The sequence below is a fragment of the Typha latifolia genome, chromosome 15 (assembly GCF_019914945.1).
Source record: "Typha latifolia isolate L0001 chromosome 15, TyphaL0001v2, whole genome shotgun sequence".
Taxonomy (NCBI): Eukaryota; Viridiplantae; Streptophyta; class Magnoliopsida; order Poales; family Typhaceae; genus Typha; species Typha latifolia.
The window spans coordinates 4,247,148-4,272,159 of NC_133100.1; the positions used below are offsets into that span (position 1 = coordinate 4,247,148).

A 25,012-nucleotide genomic window follows, 5' to 3' on the forward strand; every position below is an offset into this window, starting at 1 on the left:
ACGGCTTTTGTCTCATATAACTGCCTTAATTTTAGGTGCTCACCTAGACACTAGGTAACTCCCTAGTTGCTCACCTACTGTCTTTTAAAACTTTGGTGAATTGTAGTGGTGGTGCCGAGCGACAGTGGTGGCAAACGATGGTGAAGGTACCCCCCTCTCTTCACTCACTCTTGCCCCCATCGGTTGCCACCACCGCCTCCTCACTCACTCTCATTGGCGCTCACCCTCTCTCAATCCCTAGTAGCATCTCAGCTCCCACCCAGTGGTGACCTAAATTGTGAAAAAGACTAAAAGAAAGCCTTTATATTGTTTGCTAATCCCTACTCTTTAGTTGTTTGAGGATGAGACTGACGTAGTGGATATAATGTTTAAAACTTCTTTGCTCTTTAGTTTTTGATGGTTTTGATCAAGGTAAGTCGGATCGGTTGATCCCGATCCATGACCGATCCCAGTCAAATGATTGGAATTGGCCAGAATCAACTAGGATTGGCCGATCTCGATCCAGATCGGCCGATTTTGATCAAACTAGGCTAGATCCATTATGGATCTGACTTGGATCCGACTCGGAGACATCAATTATTGATGTTCCCAAGCTCTTTCCCTTTCTTTCTTTAATCTTTTCTTCTCACTCTCTCTTTCACTCCTTTTTCCTTTTATTTTCACTCTCACTTTCTAATGAAAATATGTAGCTTCAACGAACTCTGACGAACTATGGTTCATCAAGTATTTATTGTTTGGAACAATCACATGATTCATATACTCGTTATTTTTCTCCTCAATATTCTCTTCAGTATCCTCACACATAAGATCCACATATCAATTCTTATCCTCAGATTCAACAGAATCTATTTGATATGAATGATATGATGCAATCACTCTTTGTAGCATGAGACCCTAGACATTATTATTTTCAAATTTATGGTGATTATAATGACGACCACAGGATTTATGAGAGCCAACTCGGTATTCATCGAATTTTGACTTTTGAGTAAGTTAGTACTTTTGTTTAGTTTTTAAGGCTCACATGTGAATAATAATTATTTTTTTTCATGTATTTTAAATTTTTTGAAAATTTTCTATATTTTTAAATAATATTTAGATTTTTTTGTCATTAATAAAATCCGATCCCATCCAGGCGATCGATACGGCCGATCCGGCCGATTCGACCGATACATATTGTTTTTTCGAGAGGCTGGTCCCGATTCTGATTTTTTGAACCTTGGTTTTGATCATGTTATTTGTTATAATTCAAAATGGTTTGGTGGAGTTTGAAACTTATTTACTTTTAGTTTTTGATGGTTTTGATCATGTTTTTTGTTATACATTCAAAATGGTTGTTAGTGGACTAAATGTTTGAAACTTCTTTACATCTTAATTTTTGATGCTTTTTATTATGTTACTTGTTATACATTTTAAAATGGCTGTGATCTTATTGTTATGGTTGTGAATTGTGATCGTATTATTTTGTATTATTTTGTATTTTGGTGTACGACACTATTAAATTTTTTACATATACTATAATAGTATATATTATATCATATATAATTACTTTTATTTTTTTATATATTAAAACTGCTAGATTGTTAAGGTGCCTAGATATGCAACTGTATACTGCCTAGGCATTATGCGCTGGTGACTGCCTGGATACCACAGGCACCGTTCAAAACACTGTATCAGACATGTTCAACTCTCAACATCCGCATTTTGATAAGAGTATAGAGAACAACAATCTTCCAAGATTCATGCCCCTTTTCCATAACAGATAGGTTGGATAATCAAGTAGGGTTGAGGAGTGGGCGAACCATCTGGTCTTTCTAGCCAACTGACATCTGAACTTTCCCATCAGCTGAAAGCTGCAAGAGCTACATTGACTGAGTAGCAGTATGACCTTGTCCAAAGCTACTTTGCATACCTGAAAATTTCTTCTCTAAAGTATGCCCGATGAAATATAACTTAGAGAACAACAGCAACCTTCCAAGGTTCCCTGAATTTCAGATAGTTAAGATTGCTATATGAGATTAAATATCTAGGTAGGAGGTTTTTTTTCTTTCCCTATTGGTTGTTTAATCTTTTGGCATGTCATATGTTTCTTGTCTAATATTAGATTGCAAGAACTCATCATTTGATCAGATGATACCTATCCATCTTATAAATATTTATGTTTATGATCGTTTCCAACTATACCTGATTTTGTCAGTTCATCTTTTTCTCATGATTTTGTTTCTTTCATCTTGTTGCTCATTGTTCGTACCTTTTGAAGGATAAAATCAAGTTCTAAGTTCTGGTATTCAATTTTGGTTTCGGGAACTGAAAGTTTGAAATATGTGAGCTGTTGTTTGAGGCTTTGAACTGTTTCAGTTTGAACCTTCTTACAATTAAACAAACATATTCAGAAGAATAGTAAAAGAGTTTTGGCTGTTGTTTGAGCCATTTTAGTTTTGGGATTGTGTGTAGGGGCTGGTTACTCAATTTCAGCCCATGTTATCCAATACAAGTTTCAGCTGATACTCGCTGTTTCAGATGACTGGGCTGATATTAATCTGTTATGTCTGGTATGAGTTGCTATTGCCCAATTTTTAAAATAATTAGAGCTATCTTTCCTTGGCACTTCAGTTTTCTATTGTTTTATTCTTCTCTATCAAAAGATGCACTCTTATCTCTTCTTCTTGACTAAATTGGTCTAATAAACATTACACTGTTAAATTTTATAAAAGTTACAGTTAACCATTCAGGCTAGGATATTTAATGTGTTATTTACATTTTTAACATCTATAAATCTTTCAGGCTAGGATATTTAATGTGTTCATTGACAAGCATGAACCTAGTCTCCAAGCTGATGACATTAAGTAATGTGGTAAATGGTAGTGCTTGTTCATATCTAATGTTTCCAATGAAAAAAAATGTATCTAGTCTGCTGATCATCTTTAGTGGCGGCCTAATTCTCTTCGATTGGAGCTTTTCATTCTCTGCTGTTTAAGTTGTTTTGCAGTTTTGTCCATGTATCATTCTCCCAAAGTAACAATAAGGCGATAGTCTCCTTTTAATTGTTGTGCTTGTGCAGTTAAGAAGTTCTCTCTTCTACTTTAAATTTAAAAATTGAGTTCATGAAATATTGTCAGATTTACTTGCAGGTGCCAGACCACATGCTGTTGGAAAAAGGACCCCACGGATACCTGTTTCTAGCATGTATAACAGAGATGACAAGGATAAAATAATCTCACTAGATAAACAGGTAACACCTGAGGTTAATGCTACTGATGATGAAGGGGCTCATGTGGCAGCATTGGCTTTGGCAGAGGTTTTTCAGAGAGGAGGTTCACCTCAGGTTTCTCGAACACCTGGAAGGCGAGTTGATCAGATGAGATCATCCCCCATCAAAAGTGGTGAAAAAAAGGTAATTCTGTAGAACTTTGTAATGTTTTCCTACTTTCCTCTTTTGTGCTGTAATACATTACTGATTAAGATTGCTCTGGGTGATGAAATCTAGGGTGCTGAATCAGAGATGGAGAGTTCTAAGTTACTGGCAACAGATGGATACTGTCCAGAAGGTAGCGTAGAAAGCAGGGAAGCTGAGAATGTAGATTATGCAAGAGATATTTCTTACTTGATGGATAATGACAGTGCTGGGCCAGTTGAAAGTGAACAGAAGTTGAAGAGGTCCCAACGAAAAAGAACAAAAGAAGCAGATAGAGGGAATGACGAGTTTGATGATGACAGGGAAGCATGTAGTGGCACGGAAGAAGGGCTTACCAGTAGAAAGGTTAAAGATGAAACTGATATAGAGGTGACAGATGGTAAAAGGGGATCTAAGATGTCAAGAAAAAGAAGCCGTCAACTATTTTTTGGAGGTACGATTGTCTTTCACTTGTTACTAATGAAAGTAAACTGTTGGTATTTTCTAGATTCCATCTTTTTCCAGAATGTCTTTGACAGAAATTCGTTTGCTTAGCTTGATGGCATGCATTGGAAGGTTGGGTAATGCTGCTGCTATTATGCTGTGGCTAATTGTGATACCTAGCATCTTTATTTCATCCTTTAATTGCCTCTCTAAGACTACACTTTCCTTCATTAGCATAACAGGAAGTGGTAGATGCATTTTCCCCATAGAACTTGTTCATCATCCCGATATGTTATTTTATGGAAAAGTCTACATTACATGGATATAAATTACCATTGAGGATGACTATAGAAGTCTAAATTATGTTTCTTTACTATTAGTATGTTAAATATGATATTTGAAACAAACAATTATGACAACAAGACTCAATCAATTTGATTTCGTACCTAATAATGCTGCTGCTCATTTGATGAACTCAGTAATGATCAGGCAAAAATTAAGTTCAAAGTATGCAATTAATAAATGATTGGATTTTATGGTACTATGGACTTATGGAGCACTTGGATAGGATTCTGCCATGAATTGATGCACCCAAAGAAGTCACTAAATTTAAACTGAAAGTTTTCATACAGATGCAAATGGTACAAGAGGAAAGAGTTCAAAGAACGAAGCAATCAATGAAGAGAGAAGTTGAGTTTATCCTTGTAGCCAAGGTTCCAAGCATCGGTTTCCGGATTAGGATCGGCCATCCCAAAAATAATACATATCGGTTGTATCGAATGCCGTACCAACTGTTTCAATGTTGGGTTAATTTTTAATTTTATAAAATTTTAAAATTGTTATCAAATTCAGAAAAAATATTAAAAAATTCAGAAAAATAATAGAAAAATGAGAAAAATCACCTACTCCACCACCTCTCTCTATTCTCTCCCTTCCTCTCCAATAATCTTTTCTCACTCTCTTAGTTAATGTAGAAGCAAAGATAGGGTATATTATAGCAGCAAGAAGAAATGGAGAGGGAAGGGAGGGATAGAGGGAGAGAGATGACAAAAGGGAAAACCTTCACCTTGCTTGAGAACTAGTCACCGGAATGTTGATCTCGTTGGAAGGGTTGAAAGCGTGAGAGAGATGATTCTGAAGAGAGAAACTTATTACTTATTAATTGAGTTTTGGATCTGAGTCGAATTCGACATGTTAATGTTTAGTTTGTTTCATCCTGTTTTGGCCTGATACGATTAATCCAGCCCAAAACTAGTGAAAGCACTAGTTTCTGGCATGGATAGATATCAAGCATGGCCAATCCAGATCTGAATCAGCTAAAAATTCAATCCATGCTTGTAGCCATCAATTTGATTGGTTTGGTCTTGCAGAATACTTGAAGCTTCATTAATTATATATAGCCAGATTGGTTGAGGACAAGATGTACTGACCTATTTTGTCAGCTTGAACCATCAATTAAGGTAAATGAATGAAATAAATCATCCATGCTTCTTTATCTTTGTTACCTTTTCTTAATGAGACACAGTTTGCGATAGCCGAGCGAGTTCAAAAATTACTGGCCCTCATACTCCTCAATTGACCTAAAAGTTCAATTAGAACTCAAGCTTAGATTGATGTTTTGTTCAAAAAGTTGTAGGATCCAGGCCTGATTTTATGGTAAGAAAGAAAAAATGGAGATTGATTTTCAACTAGTCAGTAGGAGAAATGGATAATACACTTATGCAAAATGTGATGCATATGCTTGTTACATTTTTCGGATAGGGTTGAAACTTTATGTTAAAGCTTCATTAAAATTTATAACACCTTTCTAACCAATGAATGCACTGTGGGATCTGAAGAAACTCATTTTGAGATGAGAAAAAACTAGTACTTTCTCTTTTTGCAGCTTGGAACAAGTATTTTAAAATTTCAAAGCACAACCAATGGCTAGAAAAGTGTTGAAACTTTTCTAAAGTTCTAATGTAAAAGTTTCTAGTCCAACTCTATGTGTGTATATTGATTTTCCTAGATAGGCTTTTTCTTGAAGTCCAACCAATGACAAAGTTTATGGTGGTTGGTCTTATGCTATGAAGCACGGACACGAACACGACACGATACGGACATGGCGACACGGCAAATTTTGAAAATATAGGACACGGACACGGCATAGGGTAGGGCGAAATAAAAAAATAAAAAATAAAATAATATATATTATTGATACATCTAAAGTAAAAGTTTGCAATCTAATAGTGTTAAGTACATACATCAAGCTATAAGAACTAAGAAATATCATTCAAAAAACTAAGAAGTATATATTAAGCTGTAAGAACTATTTAAAGATAAGAACAAAATTGAAAGACAATCAAAAGTGTACAAAATTCTAAAACGATATCAGATTATTATTACAAGCCCCAAAAGTGCAAAACATGTCCAATTATCCAAGTAATTGAGTTCCACAGAAGTTTAAAAACTAACAATCATTACAAAATAGCAACATAAGGTAGATCATTCATCTTCAATTGCCTCATTGCCTTCATCAACAAATATTATAGTCTCCAAATCCAGTTCATCAATTGAGAGATCAGCAAACTCCAACATTCCTGCACTATTAAAGGAATCATAAGAATCTCCTCCGACATCCCACATCTTAGTCTCCTCTCTCAAATAATCTGGAGACCTCCTTGATAGAAGGCGAAGATTAGTATGCACATATACTAAATCTTTAGCTCTCTGTGAAGTTATCTTGTTCATTTTCAATGAATGGATAAAAGAATAGGTGCTCCAGTTCCTCTCACAACCTGAAGAAGAGCAAGGTTGCCCAAGTAACCTAAGTGCTAAATTTTGAAGAATAGGAGCAGAAGCACCATGAGCAACCCACCATATGTTTGGATCAAACTCATTTCTATCTGCTATTGAATCATACTCAGCAAAACTTTTGGTTGATGTGGAAAAACTAGTATACTCTTGGTATGCTATTTTTCGTTCTTTTGCATTTGGAAATAACCTTTTTAAGCATTTATTTCTCATATTAGAAATTTCCAAATCTTTATGCGGTGGTACACGATTTGGATCCTCTTGAATCCATGAGAGCTATAATACCTATTAACATAATTATATAATTAGTAAACAATAGCAATGAAAGAACAATAACATTTTTAATCATAAGAAAGAGGACTATAGAAATTAAATTAACCTTGGATTCAAAGAATGTGCTAAGCAATGTAATGGTGTATTTTTTTTATCCTATCTATCTACTAGGATCTTGTGCACTACTGAATAAAAAATAGATTCCTCGCCTTCTTTCTTGTTTTCATGCATAAATATGACTGTCTTCACCTTTTCAATCATTGTATCCCATATTTCATATATCAAATGTAAGCATGGTTTATCTGTGTCTGCAACCCGTAGCATACTATATTTAAGCTCTATGAAGGCAAGTATATATTCAATTTTATCCCACCAAATGTCATCAAGTACTTTATCTTTGACAAATTGTGCTTTGCCAATATCATCTTTCCTATAAGAACTCCATTTATCACTGATTACCATTGATTGAAGACCCTTCTTGATCTTTCCGAATCTTTTCAACATTATAATCACCGAAGCAAAGCGATCTGCGCAATAGCCAACCTCATTGAATGTTGCATGATGAAATTTTTTATGCACATTACATCCCCTGCAATTACTGAAATTCAGCTACACTCATCAAACACAATCTCATTTGCCTCAGTGTTTTTTGTTGCACATATGTTCTTCAAAGTTAGGTTGAGAGTGTGAACTACACATGGAGTCCAAAAAATGTGAGAAAACCTTGCTTCAAGAAGCATCCTTGCTGCCTTACAAATAGGTGCATTATCCGTAACCACTTGGACTATATTATGAGGTCCAACCTCTTCAATGATTTTAATGATCAAATTAGAGATAAAAAATTTGTCTTTATGTTCTCCTTTACAATTCACAGCTCTCAAGAACATAGACCCATTCTCAGTCACTGCTAAAAAATTTATAAGCGGTCTCCTCTGTGCATCAGTCCAATTATCACATACAATACTCAGCCCTTTCTCCCCCTATGTGCTTTCAATAGGGTTTAACAACATTTCAATATTTGCTCTCTTGTTCAAGTAGTGTAGTTCTCAACATATTGTAGCCAGGGGGCACAAATCCAGAAATATTATTATTTGCTGCAAATTGAAAGGCTCTAACATAATGAGGGTTTCTTGCCAGATGAAAAGGCAACCCAGCTGAATAAAATATTCCTGCAATCTCACAATATAATTGATTGCGAACACCAGAATTAAATGACTTCTCAATAGGTGTCATTCTTGTTGCACCTTTTTTTTTTCTTGATGTCCCTCCCATATCAAAACCTACACCTCCAACTGAGCTACTAGAAGATGCCGATTGTCCAAATTTTGGCAAAGGAATTGTTTAGGCATCGAGTTTTTAATTCTCAACTCGGCCATATCAACAACCCTTTTCATTTCCATAACATGTTCACTACTCACTTTTGGACAATCTCTAATTCCATGCCCACTAATTTTCAGCAAATGAGCCTTTACTCTATAATATGATCCCTTGTAGACTTGTTGACAATAATTGCATCTAAAATTATAATTTCCTCCACCTTCTTCTAATTTCTCCATCTTAGTAACATATCTCCACAAGGAGCATTATATTCACGGAAGATGCAGTATACTATTTTCAGTATTCATTTTTCTTCAACCGCAATAAAACTACATTAGTAAAGAGATTGTATTAGCATATTAACAATTTAACAGATAGAGATTAGAGAAGCTTTAATATAATTTAACAATTTAATAATAGAGATTAAAATAATTAACATAAATTAACATAATTTAACAGAGAGAGAGAGAGTGAGACAGCGAGAGAGAGACAGAGAGAGAATGAGAGAAAGAGAGGGAGGAAGAGATAGAGATAGAGAGAGATAATGAGAGAGGGAGGGAGGAAGAGAGAGAGAGAGATAATGAGAGAGGGAGGGAGGAAGAGAGAGAGAGAGAGAGAGAGAGAGAGAGAGAGAGAGAGAGAGAGAGAGAGAGAGGGAGGGAGAAAGGGAGGAAGAGACAGAGAGAGAGACAGTGAGAGAGTGAGACAGCGAGAGAGAGAGAGAGAGAGAGAGAGGAGGGGGAGGAAGATACAGGGAGAGAGACAGAGACAGGAAGGGCGGCGAGGGAGGAAGAGAGAGAGAGAGACAGAGACAGGGAGAGAGAAGAACCTGCGTCCTCGCCATGCTCGCTCAGTAGCTTGTTGCGCCTCGGATCGTCGTTCGGCAGCTGCTCGAGGGTTTTAGGGTTTCAATCGAACGATTTCGTTGCTCAACAGTGCTGGTGAGAAAACGATGGGGTTTTAGGTTTTATTATCGGGTTTGGATCTGGGTTAATAACATTTGGCCGAACCCGACTCGACCCGTTAAACATTATCTAAAATACCGCCCGTGTCCCAACAGTTCTTTTTTTTGGGGGGGAAACTCTGGACACGTGTCGGACACGGACACCTCCTCCTGGGAGAGGTGTCCGTGCTTCATTGGTCTTATGGTTAAACTTCTATCAAACCTATATAGACTGCTTATCGCTTCATGCTTGGTGTAGAAAATTTAAATTTGTGCCGTTCTCTGACATTTATTTTGTTTTTGATTCTCCTCTTGTATGTTGAAATTTTATTTTATGCTTTCTATTCAAAATTCTGATCTTAACCCAGTTGGTTTAGAGATTTAGAAAATTATTTTACTTTGGCATTCTTTCTTCACTTGGCTTTTCTCCTATGTTTTAGATGAAAGCTCTGCTCTAGATGCATTACAAACGTTAGCCGATCTATCCGTGAATATCCTACAGCCGGCATCTGCTGTTGAATCTGGTTAGTTTTGTCTGCTTTGAATTCAACTTTTTTTTCATTTAACTATTATAGGATGACCTGTGACAAGTCATGTTAATTTGGATAAATTAATGAAGAACTCATATTTGTTGTAATTTTTATCTTTAGTTAAGCATGTAATATTTTGATTATTTTTAATGACTTTACTAATGCGGTTGTGGAATTCTTTATAACTTTTCTTCTTGGGCAAAATTGCATGATCAATTCTACCCCCCATTTCTTGCTGCTAATTTTCATGTCTAGTGATAACAGAGATATCTACAGAATATTTTCTGAAATTATTATTATTATAAGGGTAATTCTTTCCAAGTATTGTTAGAGAATGAGAAATTTGTGTCAATTGAAATTTGTTCAATATTATAAATATTTATTTTTTGGTGGCTTAAGTTTGTATCATTTGTAGAGATTTCTATATATGTTTATATACGCAGTGTTTATATATGTAGAAATTTACATGCTCTTTTTAGGAAGGTAGCTATCCAAGTATGATAGATGGGTATAATTATACTGTAAGAATGGCATACTAGCTCTTTGAAGTTTTGGTTAGAATTGGGAGGAACATACATGACCAAAATAAACAAGCTGTAGGAGTGTTGACATTTTTGATAACTCCAATTTAGTTTTCCTTTTGAGATACAGATGGTTGATGCCTGACTTGGGGGCCATTTGACAAAGTGGGATAAAGTTGGATAAGGGGGTTTATTCGGGATAAAACCCCCTTTATCCTACAATTTTTTTGCCAAACAAGGGATAATAGAATGGGATAAAAAAAAGCTTAAACCCCACTTTTAGTATATCTTTATCCCAACTTTTAGCTATGATAAAAAAATTAGATATCTCACCCATTTATCCCAATTTTTTAAATGTCTGAATTGCCCATCCCGAAAAGCCAAATCACCTAATTGTAACGAGTATAATATATATTTATAATGTCTAATAATTAGAATATATTACTAAATTATTATGTGGCTGTAATATAATATATTATAGTATGTTTGTAGTGAAAATTTTTTGATATGAAATTTTCATTTGTGATATCTATATTGTATAAATTATGATAAATTAAATTAAATTATTTTTTGGCTAGAAATGCTACAAAATATCATGATATGATAATATAATTGTTGTAATATAAAACTATAATTTCTATTTAATTTTAAAAAAAGAATAATAAAATATATATTTACATTGACTTAGGAAAAGTGCAATAAGTTAATTATATTATTTTTATCTCAACCAAACACCATTTTGTCCCATATTTTTATCTCAACACTTATCTTTCTTTTTGCGGCTAAACACTTAACAAAAAATTAGGATAAAAACTTTTTCTATTTTTGAATAAGTACTCATTTTATCCCAATCCTAGTTTTTCCTTATTCCTTTGACAAATGAGCTCTAGATGTTTTAGTAATCTATATATATTATGACATAAGTGAGAGGTGTAGTTGACCTAACTGTGGTTAGGATGTGCTAGTTTCTCTTTTTTTCTCCTTCTATTTTGTTCTAGAATCATGGATGGTTGTGCCGGTCAGCACGCCCTGTGCCAATTGGCACTTGCCTTGCTAGTAATGGCACGGCACAGTGTGTGCCAATGCACACCCCCCGTGCCAACCCGTGTCGGACATTGTGCTATGTGGAGTTTTTTTTAAATATCTATTTTTATTTTTATTAATCTTTATCGAATCAATTGATCAATTAATCAATTGACCATTTAGAAGACTTAGATAAAATTGATGATGATGATGATAGTGATAGTAATGGTGATAGTGATAATGACAAAACTCAATTTGGTGGTGGTGATGATGGAAATGAGACATGCATCTATGTTACACAACCTTTGCAGAGATATTATTTTTATAGAGGATTTGAGTCTGTAGGTAGTAGGATATTGTAAGAGGTGTACCCACAGGATAATGAGTTTATCAGTATTACTATCATTTTAATCACATCAACTAGAGCCAAAACACCTTTATTATACTCTATATCTATAATCTGCACATGCATATGGTGTGCCTGTGGTAGTGCTAATACTGGTCGCTTTCGTGCATGCTCAATATCTATGTCATATCATAAGAGAATTACAAAATTTCTATTTATATGAAGACTATGTGAAACGTTACAATAAGCAATACTATCAATGGATGAGTTTTGGAGAATATTAATAGTATTTAATGTAATATTTTCGTGTTATTCTTGTGCCGACAAATGAAGTCTTTTTAATAAATTGGGTCATGTACAAAAATAATCCAAAAATAAAAGACCGTAATGTAAGCTTTATATATGTATTTTAATTAAAAATGAATATTGGACCCACTGCGTACTGAGGGCATGCCCATCGGGGATCGGCATAGCACATGCCTTCGGCATGGTCATCATTACTTTGTAGTATCCTAGGAACATGGTTTTACTTTTTAAGAATAGGGGCATACCCCTTGTGCTATGACCTTATCTACATGACTCTTTGTGTTGTAGTTCTATCAAAATATCTCCCTAGGCAAGGATTTTGTTTAGTTTGGTGGCGCAGAAAGTGTCAGTTAGCTGTTGGCACAATACATGTTTTCTAGCAATGATTGACTTACCATATGCCAAATGAAAGGTGGAGGAAATTGATCCATCAGTAAAGGGAGAGGAGCTGGTTGAGTACAGGGGTACAGGGAAAGGAAATTAAGAGTCACACCCTTTACTGCACATTGTTCCATCAGTGAAGTTGGTCCCATGGTTTTTGGAAGGAGAAAATAAAAATGGGTGGGGCAGGGCATGTCAAGTTTAAGAAAACTCTTGATCTTCTCCTAACCTCTTTGTTGAGCTATATAATTGAAGAAGTGGGTCATGTGTTTTCTTAAACTTGATTCGTTGGATCTTTGTTATCTTCTTCCTCATATGCATTTGGGTTGAGAGACTAAGTTGATTAAAGTAAGAAAAAGTAGTACCAAATAAATAAATAGAAATGTAGGGAAGCTGATCAAATAGAATTCCTTCGAATTAGCACTAGAAACTGGATTTATGTTTGGATTCTGCTGATCTTGGTAAACCCATAATAATACATTAATTTTTGCTGGATAACCAATTGAATCAAAAGTTTTAGATAATAGACTGACAAAGTATATTATGCCTAAACACACCTACCACGTGTAGCCCTATATGCTGCACATGGATACAAGATGTGAGGCCCTTCCACACCGCACTAGAACATGTTACAGTGAATTAGTGATAAAGATTAAAAGAGGACACATGAAGAAGTCTGCTCTGTCAGACCAGGTTTGGATAGGATTAGTAGCTTAGCATGAATCAATTAGTCTATTGCACTAAAGCCTTTCCTTTTTTCTTTCGCCATGGAAAGTCCTATTCTTAACTGTGACAAATACATCCCTCTTTCCCTCTCCACTCAGCACCCCACCCTCCCGCTGCAAGACCCCCTCATTAGGCTATGGTACAATTCATGTTTGCCTCGTCTTTTTTTCCTCTCTAGATTAGAGCATTAGTGTATGCAAGCATTACTTTCTTCTCTTGTGCCTGACCTTTGTAAGAATATATTCTGCAACCTGTAAAGGTAAAGGTATGTGTTAGTCATTTGGGCTCAGTTTTGCTGCAAATTACTACTACATTCAATTGATTCTTGTCCATATTTATATGTTTCGGTGCTTCTTAGGTGTACTTAAAATCAACCTATATTATTTCATGTGTTCACTGCTCTTTTCCAACTTCTCCATTTTTACTAAGAAGCTAAATGCTATCAAAAACTAACTATTTCATTCTCTTTTCCTAGAATCATCAGCCCAGGTTAAAGAAGAAAAGAAGGACATTGATTCCGATGGGAGGCCTAATGTGCCTGAATCGAGTTCAACAAATTATCAAAGAGATAATTCTAGAATGTCCTTAAAAAAGGATAAGAAACATTCTGAAAGTTTTGGTTCTGGTTTTGTTGCCCGGAGAAATGCTAAATCTACGAAAGGCTTACAACACGATGAAAGTGCTATTTCTGAAATGAAACAACAAACTTGTGCTTGTAGCAGTAAAAGAGAAAAAAGAAAGCGTAAATCTTTGACTGAAAATGTAAGATAATATGTCACTAACATAGATGGGCATTAATTCTTACTCTTCGCCGAATTTAAGTACTTCATTTGATTAAGATTATTTACATTTGTAATATGCAGATTTCAAAAGCTGAATTTGATAGTGATTCACAAAAGGTTGAATCTCAAAAGATTGAGGTACCTTATCTTTTCTTCCTGAAATTTTTTATACCTTTTTCTGATCATTAGAAATATTTTTGTTGCATGTTGAAGAATTTTCATAGTCATGCCTTCAGTTAAATAATCTTTTCTGAACATCAATTAGCAAATAATAGGATAACATTGCTAGCATGCTAGGAATGTTGATATCTATTTTAGCTTGAAGCAGGGGGCAAATGTTTTGCATAACTTCTATGTTTCTTTCAAGGTTATGAATGTTGCTAATGATCCCTAGGCGAGTGGGTCTCTCTGTCCCTAATCTCCTATGTGCCTTCTTGGCTGATGTTGACTGCTTGATGCATCAGCTTGTCGATTTTTAAGAAAAATCATGGTTCAAAGAATAGTAATACCAATTTTGTATCCTTTACATGACAGGATAACATGAGCGGACGTTGTTATGCTACCTTTTGAATCATTTCTCTAAGTCATTATCTAACTAAATTAGTCAAACGAGACAAATTGAATGATAAAATAAAGAGAAATTTGCATATAACACCCTGTTTTTTAACGAAAGTGCGATTTATGCCCTATATTTTCACTGTTTATAAATCAAGCCCTATGATTTAGTGAATATATGTAAAAAACACCCTACTAACACTATGAGAATTCGTTAAGTAGAGATATTTTATTTTTAAAATGACTGAAATGCCCTTAGTATGATTAGGTTGAAGGTATTTTGATATTTTTTTAGTATAATTAACTTAACATAGAGGTTTGGTTAAGTTTAACTAACAGATTTAACAGCAGAGTAATTTTTGTACATATTCGCTAAATTATAAGGCTTGATTTGCAAATAGTATAAACTTATGGTGTAAACAACAATTTTGTTAAAAGACAAAGATGTTATATGCAAATTCTCCTAAAATAAATGATAAGCTACCAATTTTGCATTGCCACGTTCTTCAAAATTTCACCTAAACTTTTATCTTTAACTTTCATATTCTTAATTTTTGTAAATCAAATTGTGATATAAACATTCGCAAAATATCGTCATTGTAGCATGTTCTCCGATGCTAAAAAATGAGTGACAAATCTAGTATGATCGAGTTTGATGATATCCCTATTATTAATCATCTAAGTAAATTAAGAACTCAATGATAGTTATATATAAAGTTTGTCAACTTGACTTTCATATATGACTATATCAATTTAAGGATTTTCGGCAATGTCCTATAATATAAGATTAATACAATACATAACACATGACGTCCAATAATGTCACTTCATCATAAGTAATTTTTCAGTAACTTTATAATTGGCCCTATTATTAGTAACCACTTGGATTACTCTTTTTTCACCTATTTCTTCTACTATCTCATCTATCAACTAGCAAATATAATTTGTATTTTTGAAATAAGCAGTATCATCTATAGACTTCAAAAATATTGTTCCCATACGCGAATACATCAAGAAATTAATTATATTTCTTTTATTTTGTGTAGCTTATCCATCACACATTAATGTACAACTAAATTCATCACAAGATATTTTAAATGTCTTAACGTAAGTGTGAAGCTCATTTACCTCTCAATCAAAATATTTAGTAGCAATATCATTTAAACTAGATGGACCAACATCTGTTTTCTAACTTCCATAGCTACTTAAATTCAAGCTACTATATTTTATTGTCTTTCAACCAAATGTTTTTCAAACTGCTAACACCGTTACTCATTTCTTCCCCCACACCAATTATACTTGACACGTTTTTTATTTTTCCCAATAGTACTGTAATGTTGCTATCTAATGTCAGTATCATATGATTTTTGTTTTGGAGCTATTTCAATTTTCATTGTAGATAAACCTAAACAAGTAAACAAAGATAAAAATAAAATAGAACATAATTGAAAATTAAAAAAAATAAAATCTTCTCTATCTTCATCCCTTTCTTTTTATTTCTTTCTGATTTCTTTTACTCTCCCTTCTTTTTCCCTCTCTCTTGCTTTTTCTCTCTCTGACTTCCACTCTCTGAAATTCTTTACTGTTGAAAATTTTCTATTTTTTTTTCTTCTCAGTTTCTCTCTCAATCTCTCCCTTCTCTCTCTCCCACCTTGTCCTCTTACCGTCGGTTTGACACCTTTTTTTCCTATTTCTTCTCTCTTCTTCCTTTTCACTTTCCACTCTCACATTCTCACTATTAATAACAGTGACAGAGAGAGAGGGAGGAAGAGAGTGAGAAAGAGAGACAGAAGAAAGAAAAAAAAACTCACTCAAGGTCACTGGAAGTTGAGATTGTTGGATCTTGGTTGGAGCACGTTACGAGATGTCAAGGTCGTCGGGGATCTGCTAGGGTGACGATTGGTTGAGTGGGAGTAGAGAATAGGAGAGAAGAGAGAGAGAGAGGGGGGGGGACACGAGGACATCATTATTGATGTCCCAAGTCAGATCGAGTTGGATCCGACCCATATCTAGCCAATCCCACCCATATCGAGCGTGATCAGTCGATACTAGGCTAAAACCAGTCACTAGATTCATTTCGACTATCAGGATCAGCAATGGCTAATCCCCACTGTTTTGGCCGATCGACTCGGGTATCGGCCAAAACAGGTTTTTGTGGTATTTTGATACACCTTGCTAGAGTCTTTCCTTATTGTATTAGTTATTTAACGCCTTTATGAAAGCCTGCATCAGTTTGCAAAAATAGAGAATGCAAAATGTGTGTTCGAATATTGTCTAGCGTGTTCGAACACCCGCGTGCGAACGCCTGCATCAGTTCGCATCCACAGAGAACGTGTTTTGTGTGTTCGAATGCGGTCGACCCCGTTCGGATGCAATCGGCGATAGTCCACTAGTATTAGGGTTAATAATTATTATTTTGGCTTGTTGGCTTGTCTCTATAAAGGTGTGGATGGCAGCCAAAATCATGATGATGAATGAATATTGGTTTCTACCCTAATCTCTCTTCTTCCTCTTTATCAATCAGTCACCTCTACTGTTGGCAAGGTCTCATCTATTTTCTAATCTCCCTTATTCTATCGAGTCTTCTCTCCTCCTTGGGATCTCAAGCCACTTCTCCCCCTTTGTCTTTATCCCTTAAACTACATCAACCATCCACCCCCATCTCCATTATCATCCATAATCCTATCATGCACTCCACCTGTCACCGCTACCATCACCCCACTATATCGTATTTTCGTCCTAGTTGCAGTTCGAATCTGCAAAAGGCGTAAATTCAAAAAACGTAGATCAGAAAGTTGTGGATCGATCAACCTTAGTTTCGTAATTTTCTGACTACGGGAGAATATTTGGTGAATATTTTCTCTCGGTTGTGCGGACTACTTCCTGCGTTCAATCCAAATCTTTAAAGGATCGTTTTGTAACCTATCATATTTCTTGCTATTACGAAGGGAAATCTGTTCCTTATCTGAATATCTCATCCATACATATAATATGTAGCTGTTGAAGATATTAATTTGTTTCTTATCTGTTCTGTAGTTGTGATTGATAAGTCCCTTGCACACATTTTCACTGTTAGTATTGCTATTTTATGAACTTTTTTTCAGGTCCCCATTGATGAAGGGAAGAGATCGTCTAGTAAAGTTAGACGCGTTGGTCCAGTTAGTCCATTATCAAAGCAAGGGAAACAGATTAAACCACAAGAGAACTCTTTAAGTACCGATCTTGGTCATATGGATATGACTGAAACAACTGTACTGGCTACAGCAGGAAACCAGGTTAACGTGGTTACTAAAAACAGAAGCCGGAGGAAGATAGGTCTACAGAAAGCATTGGCCTGGAAGGAATTCAAATCTAGTGAGAGTAATGGAGATCATCGTCCTGATAAATTTTCTCATTCTATCAGTAGGGCTATTGATCTTAAGGTTTGATACTTCTCATTCTATGCTCCTTGTTCCCACATTTTTTGGTGGTTCGTAATGTTTAGAGTCTTTTAATGGTTTATTGCTGACTGCAGGAAAAATTATCTCACTGCTTGTCATCTCGCATATTGCGTAGATGGTGTGTGTTTGAGTGGTTTTATAGTGCAATAGATTATCCATGGTTTGCTAAAAGTGAGTTTGTTGAGTACTTGAATCATGTGAGACTGGGCCATGTACCAAGGCTAACTCGTGTTGAGTGGGGTGTCATAAGAAGGTTTGTATTCTCTCTAATAATTTTCTTGTTTTCCCCCTTTTATAAGCTATGCTAACCTGATTAGGCTTCTTGTTGTTGCAGTTCTCTTGGAAAACCTCGTCGCTTGTCAAAGCAGTTTTTGCAGGAAGAAAGGGAGAAACTTGTACTGTATCGTGAGTCCGTTCGGACCCATTATGCTGAACTTCTAGCTGGTGTTAGAGAAGGTCTTCCAACTGATCTTGCTCGGCCTTTATCAGTTGGACAACGTGTTATTGCTTGTCATCCCAAAACAAGAGAAGTTCATGATGGAAGTGTTCTGACAGTCGATCGTGACCGGTGTAGGGTTCAATTTGATCGGCCAGAACTAGGGGTGGAATTTGTGACGGTAATATCACTATTGCTTATGTGCCTTTCACTGTTTTATCTTGACTCATCAAGGAGTGTGCATGATCTTCAAATAATCTAATGTTATGTTATCATATCTATTTTGGTGAAATGATACTGCTTTCAGAGGCACTTGCAACAATCTGTTTTTTTATTTATTCAGAAACCTTTTTTTTGTGCAATACTGTATGCATCCTATTCCTTTTTCTTTTTCAGCATTTTAAGTTGTTGAATCTAAAGTATGGAGTGGAAAGAACCGAGAATGTAGGTGAACTGCCTTTTATATGAAAATAAAGTGAATAGAGTAATTTGTGCTATTATGATCTCATATATGATTAGGGAAGTCATTGCGTCTTTATTATATTATGAAGACAAGATCTTCATTGTTTGAATTGTTTATTTATTTTGTTTATTTATGGATGTCCATCATCTTGAGTAATCCTTTACTATATCTTGATGTTACAAAAGATCGGTTTCTCTGTGGGTTTCATTCGCTTTTGAATGATCAAATACTTTATGAATGGCTTGAAGTTTGGTTGAAGCTGACTATTGGCAGACAGACTTGGTATAAAATTAGGTCCAAATCAGGATTAGGTTTGTTGCCTTCAAAGCCTATTGTGTTAATTTCTGGCTGAAGCCTGAATGACCTGGTTGATATTATTAGTGAAATGGCTCGAATTTGGGGATCATTTTAGTCTGTGTTCATTCTCTATGCGATCCAATAGTTCAAATGAACTTTGGTGTCAGCTTCTCTCACATTCTTAACATTGTTTTATAAAGTGGCCACTGTGGCGGTGGCTGCCATGTGGTTTTTGTCTTGTCATCACCATGCTTCTGTTGTGGTGCACATGGCGGGTCATGGTGCTCGCCACAGTTAAAAGGCTCTACCTCAAACTACATAATTGCACTATTCTCTTCTTTGATTTGCCATTGAAGTTCTTACTGAATTAATCCTCTACAGGACTTTTCCTATTTTAGAATTCTCCTTAGTTGGTCCCATACAATCTTTTATGCCCTTTAGTTTTTATACTGGAATAGTTCTCTTTTTATCTTCTAAACTATTATCATTTTCCACAATAAGTTTTTGAACATTTTTTTTATATATAATGACTCTAAATTATCAAAAATACCTTACTTTGACTCCTTTCATTAGGGGGTCATTATGTACCAAAAAATATTAAGAGAGTTAATATGTACAAAAAAATGTTTAGATGGTCATTGTAGAAAAGGGTGATAGTTTAGGGGGTGAAAAGTGAATTATTCCTTTTATGTTTTGTTAGAATTTCTTTTCGACAACCTTTTTTCTTTATAGAAAAAGCTTCTTAAACAAAGTTATGTTGTTGCTTCCTTCAGTTCTTGGACTCCTGTTTTTTTTAAAATTTCAATTTTCTTCAGTTAAAGCTAGATGTAAATTGTTGAGTCAAGTTCTATTATCATAAAACATATGCACTTTATAGATTTTGTGTCAAATTGCTTGTGACACATTTTCTTCTTATGGTGTATGATAGTGCTAATGGTAAAGTTGCTGAAAACTAAAATTTGCAGCTAATAGGGACATGTAACAATCTGAAAGTTCCAAATAATTATAAAGAAGATTTAAGACATGGAGTTCTTCAATAGAACTTCAGAAATCTTGTGGATAATTTGAATTTGAAATTCTTCACTTCTGTTACCTTCTAGGAAATATATGGGCAGGTAATAGGTTCAGTTGAGAAAGATAACTCATGTTACCAAAAATGATTAAACTATAATATTGGATTAATTTGAAGTCATTGGTAGTGCTAAATAAGTATATGATGAGGAGCATTCTTTTAAATACTAAATCAAATGGATTGATTCATGTTGAGCTGCCACGAAATCTAAAAGAAAAATGATAGAGTTGGATAGAAGTGCGAAAGCATGGTCCTAGTAGATTGAACGGTAAACAATTTGTGTAGCTGATATAAAATAATCTTGGATTTATTGCTTTTTGCAGAAGCTTTTGTCACTTGTTCTGCTATGAATTTTATATTCATAACGCCTTAAATGTACACTTGATTCTGCCAGCATATGCATCAATAATTTTATAGCACTTCAGCTCTTAGTTTATAATCTGTGATATGATGTAAACTTTTTGAGCTATTTATAGATGTAATTTGAGAACTTTTTTATCATTTCAAAAGTTCAATGTTGGTTTAATGTTATTGGTATAACATTTTGAAGTTGCTGAACTTGATGTAACCAACTAGAGAATTCCATTATTATAGCTAAGTTATGTGTACTTTCAGTCATCTCCCTGTTGGTTTCCATGTATAGGTTTTGCATATGTTTCTTTTGTAATATTAGGATATATCCCAGATATTGAATTTCTTGGGTTTCTTGTGGATATTTTCTTTGTTTACTTTGTCTTGCTACTTAATGGTCCTATATATCAAGCTGCTGACTAGATTGATTCTCTTATTATATTGAGCTACTGAATGGAATCAATCTCTTATTATATTTCAGGATATTGATTGTATGCCACTAAATCCATTAGAAAATATTCCTGAAGCACTTCGAAGACAAAATATTGTCATGAACAAATTTTGCAACAGCTTCTTAGACACCAAGCTAGATGATCGATCGAAGGAGTGGAAAATTGGAGGCACTATGGAGTATGCTTCAGGCAAGAGTTTGGAGAGTGCACATGGGACCTCCCATGTGGCTTCTTATTATCCAATGAATACTTTAATGAAGCAAGCGAAGGTTATAGTGTATTTCATTCTTATGTAGTTATCTACTTAATTTGCATAGAGGGTGGCACTTCAGTGTTTCCCTCTTCAGGGTAAACTTGTGGTCATTAGTTCAAGTCGTAGAAACAGCCTCTCTAGCATGGACGTAAGGCTGAATCTTCTCCTTCCTATTCCCTGCATTAGCGGGAGTTTTTTGTCCACTATGGCATCATTTTTATCCTCTTTGATTTGCATAATCATTTCATCAGTCTGTGAGAAGTGTTTCACCACAAAAATCTTTTGAACAGGGTGACACAATTGATGCCATTGTACAGGCTAAAGCTACTGTAAATGAAGTCGCTGTTGCAGCACAGCAGGCAATGTACAATCAACCTTGTACTCTTTCACAGATACAAGAAAGAGAAGCTGATATAAGAGCACTTGCTGAATTGTCACGTGCTCTTGATAAAAAGGTAGCTCAATTGATATGGTTTGCAATTAATTTCACCTCTCTCTCTCTCTCAACCTTGCTCTTTGTAATTTTACTTAATTTCTGTTAAGAGAGGACAAAAAAGAACTAGGATTCCTCCAACTATGACCATTGATAAAATATCAAAAGTTATTTGTGATCATCTAGAATTTAATTGTTAAGGCTGTAGTAGTTGGAAATCATCTTGAAGTTAATACATTTTGTCCTTTGGTTCTAGAGAAACTAACTGTTTAGTGTATTCATTATGCTACTGACCTGATCAACTTCAAATGAGCTGTTGTCACCCATCAAAGGGGATGGAAGTTCATTCTATACTGACGTTGATGCTATGTCGACAGTAATACTTGTTTTAAGAAGGAAACGGAGGACAGCTTGATCATTCTGTGGCTTGGATGCCCTAATTGACACCAGATTAGGACATTTTTAGATTGAGACTTCAGAGGTTCAATGTGTGCCTGTTTTCTCCCTTTCTGGCAGACATTGTTAAACAGATGTCATGGTAACGTAAGAAGGGAAGGGTATAATACGTGAGCAACTAAATATCAGTATAATCTTTATGCCCATAACCCTGATTCGAGTAGTCATTTATTTGGTACCTTCCAAGGAGCGGGGACTGTCATCCTTACCCTTGTTGGGGATTTAATTCACAACGCAGAGTTCATGACTAACTGAATATGCACCTGTTAGTTTCAGGTAAATATAGAAAAAAAAAAATGCAATTTGGAAGTTTGTATATAGACTATGGAGATCATCTGATTCTTTAATGTTTTCTATTTAGTGTGATGTAAGTTTCTGATTATTTTTCATGTGTTAGAAATAATTGCTAACTGAAACTCAATGATTGTGATCCTTCAAGTTCTGATACTTCAAAGATCAAAACATTCTGAGATCGTCTTGCAACTTCTTCAGGAAGCTTTGTTAATAGAGTTAAGGCACATGAATGAAGAAGTTTCTGGAACACAAAAGGATGGTGATATCATTAGAGACTTGGAGCATTTCAGGAAGCAGTATGCCATGGTGCTTGTGCAGCTGAGAGATGCCAATGATCAAGTAAGCTATATTGATGGGTTTATGTTCTTTTCTTTAAAAAATTATTGTTGACTGCTCCTTGTCTTTCTGCAAACCTTTTCAATCATAAATGCAACTGTACTTGATTAATTTCATAATTTAGGTGGCTTCTGCACTGCTCTCTTTGAGGCAACGTAATACATACAATGGGAATTTAACACATCAATGGACTAGGCCCATTGAAAACCAAGGGGTGCTTGCTGGACCTCCAGAATCTTTAGGTCCATCTGCTTTCCTTAATCAAGATTCAGGATCTCAGGTAGTGGAGATTGTTGAAACCTCTAGGCGGAGAGCAAGAATGATGGTTGATGCTGCTGTACAGGTAAACCTTATGTTTTACTATGTCTATTATGTTTTGCATCAGATGTTTATATCCAGTTTCATCACACTTTCAAAGCTTGAGTAATCAAGCTATGTCTGTTTGGGCCTTCTTTCACTTTTATGTTTTTATGACACAAATTCGAAACATAAATTTAACTCCTTGTATATATGCTTAGTGTATTTTACAATAATTACATTGTGGATTTTTCCTTTCTTATTCTTACATTTATCAGGCAATGTACACAATAAAAGATGGAGAAGATGCTTTTGTCAAGATCGGAGAGGCTTTGGATTGTCTGAATACTCGCAGTTCTGGATCTGGCTCTAGCATATTAGGAATAAGACGTATTCCTCCTGATTCAGGATATGCCAACTCAGCGTACCAAGATACCACTATGTCATCCGCATTTGAGCCACCAACAGCCCAATCTCTGAGTCCAAAACCTCCTATCAATTATGATACTGAGGTTCAACTTCCTTCGGAGCTTATTTCTTCCTGTGTGGCTACAATGATAATGATACAGGTAATGATTTGCAAAATACTGGATGCATCAAATATTTGATGTAGAGGCATGATATTTGAAAATTGCATATGTTCTTAAACTGAAGTCATAAGAAATGGCAGGAAATAGTCACTCATGACATTGGCCACATTAAGAGTTTCTTTTTCATTCTATTTTTTATATTAGAGATCCATATTATAGCTTACCCCTCCAGATAGGATTCAAGAGAAAATTAATGTTTGATTTAAAATATATTAAGCTTTTTAACCTTTATGAAAGCCGATGAACCTGGCATGGAATTGAAAATTCATTCTAGACAGCAACCCTTAAATGATTTTCTTTTCTGGATAGTCTTTGAGACTCGATTAGTATGAAACTGCTTTATCTCTTCTTCTTTTTTATACATTTTCATATTATTGAGTGTTGTAACATGTACATTCAGTCTCCTGATAAAGGGCATGAATATTAAAATTGTTGTCTGTTGATAACTTTATAACATGTATATACAGTCTCATAATAAAGGGCGTGAATATTAAAACTATTGTCTGTTGAGTTGTTAACTCACCAAAATTTCCCTTTGTTTGTCCTTGTCACTGAACCTTTAATGATTATCCATTCTAAAATTTTTGCTGGTAATGGGCCAGCATCATATGCTTTTTGTCATATTATGAATGGAGAGAACCCTGGTTCTCGAAGCAAACTGCCATTGTTCCAGATCTAGAATTTCAACTGTTGAGGAATAAAAAAAATCCCTGAATGTCAATGTGAAGTTGAATCACCTTGGTTACTGTGCAATCATTTCACGTATTGATATCACTCAACTGTATTCCTGCATGCCTTAGTTTTCTAGTCCATAGCTGAATGTCTTCTGTTATTTCTTAATGTCAAACGTAACATCAATGTCAGAATTTTATGTGCTCTAAATTTTCTGACTTTCATTTTTATTGTGCAGACCTGCTCAGAGCGACAATACCCGCCTGCTGAGATTGCCCATATTCTTGATTCTGCAGTCACAAGTCTGCGACCATGTTGTGCACAGAATCTTCCAATCTTCAGAGAGATAGAAACATGCATGGGCATCATCAAGAATCAAATGTTGGCCTTGGTACCAACTCCAAGCACCATTTCTCCTTCTGAGGTCTCTATTGTGTAAATTTTTTGCTATATATCTTTACCTATTCCGTTTCCTGTACGAGAAATTGCATATGCCACATCTGAGTATTGTCATGAACCACATGATAGTTGAGGCATGTATATAAATCGCCGCTAATCTGTTGGTTTCTTCGTACCGCTAAACTTTTACCTATAGCCTTCTGCTATCAAAGCTACACAAACGCTCCAGTAAAGAACAAATCAAATGAAGACAGAAATAGGAGGGTTAGCTGGAAGAATCACTGTCTATAATACAGCTCCTGCAACTGTTATTTTGAAAAAAACAAATTCAATAATAATTTAAGATATTTGTACTTTATCCATGAAGTAGAAAACTAAAAGCCAAAATATGAGTAAGAAAAAGTAGAACACAGTTAATGCACTATGACACATTTTTA

General features: G+C 35.1%; 1 protein-coding gene across 4 annotated transcripts in view; it reads left to right on the top strand.

Annotated features, from left to right (window-relative positions):
* The window catches only part of LOC140801884 (protein ALWAYS EARLY 3-like), a 39,595-nt gene extending 14,845 nt beyond the window's left edge, over nt 1–24,750 (top strand). For 2 of the 4 annotated variants that reach the window (XM_073157239.1, XM_073157241.1), the window contains 14 exons: nt 3,132–3,394; nt 3,488–3,848; nt 9,605–9,688; nt 13,473–13,759; nt 13,861–13,917; nt 17,439–17,756; nt 17,849–18,027; nt 18,109–18,391; nt 20,875–21,114; nt 21,389–21,553; nt 22,480–22,620; nt 22,742–22,960; nt 23,193–23,483; nt 24,415–24,750. In XM_073157239.1, coding sequence (XP_073013340.1) covers nt 3,132–3,394; nt 3,488–3,848; nt 9,605–9,688; nt 13,473–13,759; nt 13,861–13,917; nt 17,439–17,756; nt 17,849–18,027; nt 18,109–18,391; nt 20,875–21,114; nt 21,389–21,553; nt 22,480–22,620; nt 22,742–22,960; nt 23,193–23,483; nt 24,415–24,615 — 3,089 coding nt within the window. In that variant the 3' untranslated portion in view covers nt 24,616–24,750. Of the gene's footprint in view, nt 1–3,119; nt 3,395–3,487; nt 3,849–9,604; nt 9,689–13,472; nt 13,760–13,860; nt 13,918–17,438; nt 17,757–17,848; nt 18,028–18,108; nt 18,392–20,874; nt 21,115–21,388; nt 21,554–22,479; nt 22,621–22,741; nt 22,961–23,192; nt 23,484–24,414 lie in introns of all 4 variants that reach the window. The other 2 variants (XM_073157238.1, XM_073157240.1) reach the window with 2 other exon arrangements.
* Nucleotides 24,751–25,012: the final 262 nt, after the last annotated feature.